General features: G+C 33.4%; 1 protein-coding gene and 1 non-coding gene across 2 annotated transcripts; one reads left to right on the plus strand and one right to left on the minus strand.

Moving 5' to 3' along the window:
• Window positions 1-1485: 1485 nt before the first annotated feature.
• Window positions 1486-1558, plus strand: TRNAF-GAA (transfer RNA phenylalanine (anticodon GAA)). Its single transcript has one exon. It is a non-coding gene; the product is annotated as a tRNA-Phe (tRNA).
• Window positions 1559-3497: 1939 nt separating this feature from the next.
• LOC142542765 (autophagy-related protein 8C-like) lies at window positions 3498-5244 on the minus strand. The gene is made up of 6 exons (XM_075649585.1): window positions 5126-5244; window positions 4890-5092; window positions 4627-4682; window positions 4375-4427; window positions 3884-4002; window positions 3498-3763 (listed from the first exon to the last, which is right to left on the minus strand). The coding sequence occupies exons 2-6, from the start codon at window positions 4924-4926 to the stop codon at window positions 3669-3671; spliced, it is 360 nt and encodes a 119-aa protein (XP_075505700.1). The 5' UTR covers window positions 4927-5092; window positions 5126-5244; the 3' UTR covers window positions 3498-3668.
• Between the last annotated feature and the right edge of the window lie 508 nt (window positions 5245-5752).

Here is a 5752-nt window from a genome sequence, read left to right on the forward strand (position 1 = left end):
TTGCCAAGTGGAACACAAATGAACCAAGTCGCTCGCAAGCTGCTTATATTTCGGTTCGGTAAAAAGCTCGTTCGAGTTCGTTCGTAAGCTCGTTAGATTGTTTAGCTAGTTTATTGGGCTTTGAGTATTGGTCAACATCGATTAACATGGTAAAATGAAAGTGATTGAAAATTTTATATAATCACGCCTTTTAAATGTAAGAATGCTCGAACTCGAAAGCGAGCTTGTTTAACGAGCTCAAAAACGAGCTCGGACCTGACTCGTTAAACATGATAAACGAGCTTTTAAAGAACCGAGCTCGAGCTATTCATGAGCTCGAGCCTGCTACTCTCGACTTGGCTCGGCTTTTGAGTATTGTGCAACAACAATTAACTTAGTAAAATGAGACTGATTGAAAACTATAAAAGGATAATGACACCTCGAGCAAGAAAACGGGGTTGTTTAAAGAGCTCAAAACGAGCTTGTACTTGACACGTTAAACATGATAAACAAGTTATTAAGGAACCGAGCTCGAGCTATTCACAAACTTATTAATTTCAACACGAGCCGAGCTCGAGTTTGTTACTGTTCGATTTGGCTCGGTTTTTGAGGATTGTGCAACAACGATTAACTTAGTAAAATGAGAGTGATTGAAAACTATAAAATATTTATCGCACCCTTAAATGGATGTAAGAATACTTGAGCTCGAAAACGAGCTCGAACCTGATTTGTTAAAAATGGTAAACGAACTATTAAGAAACCGAACTCGAGCTGTTCACGAACTTAGTAATTTCAAAACGAGCCGAACTCGAGTTGGCTCGATTCATCTACATCTCTACCAGTACCATGTAGAGTATTCTATTAATTAAGATAAAGTTGTGAAAGGATGACATTGTATTGGACAATATGCTTTCAGATTAATTTTATCAGCTGTCAAATAAAATATTATATAGATTTTAATGAATATTATCAATCCTATCTTCTCCAAGTTCAAAGTGCTACAATAAAAATAAAGAAAAAAGTGCTTGAGAAACAATGCGAAGAAACTATTGATTCACCGAATTAACTAACGAAATCGTAGACATTTTGTGTTTTCCCATGCAATCTCTCTTTTCGTCGCCTCATTTGTAAACAAGAATTCGATGAATATCTAATATTGATGATTTTATTCTTTAAAAAAATATATTTATGCAATGAACCAAATGCGCGGTGCATATATTACGAGTTTCATAAAAGTGGCGATTGATTCCAACTAGTGTATTTTCATTTGTACAATCAATCGGCCTATCTACTTTAGTGAGTTTCTTTTTTACGGAGAAAGTTAATTAAATTGATTTGGAATAAAATCTTAAAATTGTATACGATAATTTGATTTATACAAAATTCGAAATCTAATATTTTTATAAATATATTCGTCCACTTGAGTACTCAACTTTTCCTTAGGTTTCGATCATTCATGTCATACTATATTAATTATAATTTACAATTATACCTAAAATAATACAAGCGGGGATAGCTCAGTTGGGAGAGCGTCAGACTGAAGATCTGAAGGTCACGTGTTCGATCCACGTTCACCGCAAATCCTTTTCAGTTCTTTTACGATTTGGGCCTATAGGTTTTTATTAACGGGCTTTGTTCGCTATTTACCGATATGGGCTTCGAGGTACTTTTTATGATTTTTTATACTTCCCATTTGAGCCTACAGTTTTCTATTAATGAGCTTTTCCCGCTATTGCTTACTTTCACAAACGGGCTTCAAGGTAAATTATGTATTTTTAAGTTCTACCTAAAATGAAGCAATTATTTTTAAATTTCTTATGAAATAAATGTTAATATTTATTTTTTTATTAAACTATTTAAAACAATTTATATATCTTTCTAATATATATGAAATTTAGTAATAATAATTTTTCTTATGTTTAGCTTAGTCTGTGAAATATAAAATATGAATTAAAATATTCAAATTTATATTGTATCCATTATTTTACACATTTTTTTAATGCAAAATACCAGGTGTTTTGCAGTTGAGATATCTTCACATTAATATCGTTTGAGACAAAGTTTCGTTGTTGTGGACTATAAGGACTTTTGTTTGTAAAATTTTATATTTGATGCAAAAATTATTTCATTTTTGACACAAAATTTGTTCTGAAATAGAAATTTTGAGGTGGAGATAGTCTAAGAGGAATGCAAAAAATGACTTCCTATTAAATATCAAGGCATGAATACTGACTTAATTATTTGATTTGATTTAATGTATCAATACCAAAGTTATAAATAACATATAAATTAATTTTTTACGGATTTTAAAATTTGTTTACATATTTATACAACATTGAAATTAAGGGTTTGAATTATTTTTTAAATACTAAACATAATTAAATAAACAAGGAAATAGCATTGCTCCAACATAAGCCGTTTTAATCATTTTTTTTTAGTTTTTAATTACAACTTATTGTTTTTGACAATTAACCGTAGCTTATTTTTTAACCAGAATTTATCCTCTTACTAGTTTTGGGGAAATTTAAAAATATAACTTTGATCAAACTAAGTTTTCTGAAAACTAACGAAGCTAAATGTATTTGAGTGTTTCCATATACTTGAAAATATTGGTTTTTTTGTTAAAAAAATAAAAAAAAAATTTAACCATGACAACTATCGATGAACATTCGTCGAGGTCCTTCCCAAATCAGAACAAACCTGTTGTGTATACCACAATGAAAAAAAAGGGGCGAAATTATTATGGGATGAAGAAATGATTAGCAACAGCCTCGTTCATCTTGCCTGAAAAGCTCCATCACGATCTTCTTGAAGCTATTTTCTGTCCTTCCGTGTACACGGCAGTATTTGCAAACGACGAAAAAGTACAAGTACTTCACATAGTTCAAGGTGTTCACGAGTTGACCTGATTCATATTTAAAATAAAATGTAATAATTTTTGATATACAAAGTAATATTTTTCATGTTTTTGTTCGGATAGAATATTCGTCTAAGACAATCTTACAGAAGTTTGTGTTTTTTTAAAAAAAATAGTTTGGTTTTCCTTCACCTTTTTGGAATTTTTGTATCATCTTGATCAAACATTGAATACCATGAAAACATACTTGTTCTTCCTCTAGTTTTTTATATTTATGTGTTGCTGCTGCTTCGGATGTCCATGGAATAAGCAAAAGCGTCGAAAATGGATTTGAGTGGTTTTTGAATCAATTTTGGAACATTCTTGCACTGATTTTGGGTGGCATATATATTTTCCACATTTTGACAAATTGGTATTTCGAGCAAAAACTAAAGTAGCTCGATTTTATTTTTAAAATGCTTGGTATCTCCACAAGTGGAGCTCAAAACAAGCCACTCAACTGAGCTCGGGTTCAATTCAAGCATTATAGGATGTTCGAGTAAACTCAAGCAATTTATTGGCATTGAGCTTCAGACATACATGACCTGCGGCGGTCACATTTACGGAGAACTTACACTTACCATTTACTTCAATAAGAGAAAATATGATTTGCACTGAAAAGTATGTTTAAAAAGTCACCATAATAACAAACTAAAATTCAAGTTCAAATTCAGCTTAGCAGAAATCATAATAACAAGAAGTTGGACGAGCCGAATGACACAAGATAGATGATAAAGAGAATATACAAGTTTTTCTTGGACTATACACATAACTCTGGATGTATTTCCATATTTCAGTTCGATCCGAACGTATTCTCACCGCTGTAAGTCATGTACAAGAAACCATCCTCATCTTTGTTTTCCTCATAAATTGCAGACATCATGGAAGCTGCAACATCTCATAACAAAAAAATATATATTTAATTAAAAGCGAAAACAAGAAAAGGCAAACAATGATATATAATTAAAGTTCATAAAAACCTTTGACATTGTCGAAGTTTCTCCTTACCAGTGGGAGGAAGAATGTTCTTGACAAACACAAAAATGGCTTCCTCAGCACTGAGCTTAATTCTTTTACGGATAACATAGACAAACTGCCCCACTGTCAGATCAGCAGGAACCAGATATCTGTGGTTTTTGCAATAAAAAATCGTTAAAATGTCATACATAATCCGTAAAAAACAAAAAGCAATCATCCAGATGCAGCACCAGGTAGAGAGAAACAGTGAAAACGGTGTTTTCCTTCTTCCTCCAACAAGACATGAAGATATAAAAGGGGATTATGGCATGTTCATCATTAGCAAAGAAACATTTTATAGCTGCTAAGTTTCCAAAATTTTAAAAATCCCATGACTCAATGCATGCCAAACTTCTGTAACCAAAAGAAAAAACTAAAACAGAAAAGAATCTCCAAAAGTAGATCAAATTTCTAACAGTAATATAAGCCAAACTAGACCCTAAAGAACAAAGTGTTGAAGAAAACGGATGAAAGAAACTTACTTTTTCTTGTCAATGTCCGGAATATCACTTCTTTCAGCCTTCTCCACAATAACCTACACCAAAATACCAACAGAAACAATACAATGACACAAGCGCACAGGCCGGACCCAAATATTTAAACAGGGAGTTCATGAATTTGGAGGCGAAAATTAAATTATGTGACTAATGAGATATGAAATCTCAAATTTATTTTGCCTATGATCGCGTGATCGGGAAATCCCCAAATTCCACAGAAAATTGTCCAATTCATACCGGCATTCTGTCAGGGTACTTCTCCCTGATACGAGAAGCCTCAGCCTGTCTCCTCTCTGCAAAATATTACACGTAAAAACAGCAGTCAGTGTGACAACACGTGCTAGATCAATGATAAAAACCATATAGGTCCGACTATACATGAAATCGAATACCCCATAATCGGTAAAACCTAGCTAGCTATATGGATACGACAAAATCACAACGCAACGCGACAAAATAGAATTTTCCAAAGATCAGAGCAGAGAGAGTATCGATATCACCGAGGGGGTGTTCCAATTTGAAGGAGCTTTTGGCCATGGCGTCCAGTGGAAGCGTAAATTGGCCCGGATGCGAGTCGAAGAGAGAGAAGAAAGCGAATTTAGGGATTGGTTCTTTGCTCTAAATTCGGCTATTTATTTGATGGAAAATTGCATATACTACCCGTGATGATATACCGAGTCAGCGTAGAACCAATTATCATAAACTCCCCGTGTCCAGCTCACACACGTAACCAAACAAAATTTTGTATTGTTGAAAGTGCCCCCTTCAATAACAAGCTCAAACTGAGCAAGCTTTTGCCCTAAGCTTCTCGAAACTAAGCATCGGAGCTGGTAGAGTGCATTCCGCGTCGCATTGTTAACGAAATGCTCATTACGACCTGTGCTGGGTTGTTTTTTTTAGATTATCTCAGTAAGTTATAGTTTTCCTGATAAATTTGTGCTTCAGATTTAAATTTTTTCTCTCGTTTGAGTCGGGAATTTATTATTATTTTTTTTTGTGAAGTGGGTAGGGTAGGGTCCTCTTTGTAAATCAATATTTTTCCTTTATAGTATAGAGAAATCACGGATTCGATAGTTAGGATTGAGTTGTGGCATGTTGAGAATTTTGATTAGCATCATAATAACTTCTATAGAAGTGGTAAGAAATTTGTGATTCCGGATGTTGATTTTCATAGGTTTTGCATCGATGAATTGTTTGATATGTTAAAAACAGCTGGAAGGCAATAAATGAATTTGCGTTTTTTCTTTCATTTGCCCAAAAATGCATTTACTACTGAAATGGTGAAGATTGTTGGTGACGCAGAGATTCGTACGATTTGTAATTGCTTTAGGAATCATAGTGCTATAACATTATGTTCACAAGA

The sequence above is a fragment of the Primulina tabacum genome, chromosome 4 (assembly GCF_025594145.1).
Source record: "Primulina tabacum isolate GXHZ01 chromosome 4, ASM2559414v2, whole genome shotgun sequence".
Classification (NCBI taxonomy): Eukaryota; Viridiplantae; Streptophyta; class Magnoliopsida; order Lamiales; family Gesneriaceae; genus Primulina; species Primulina tabacum.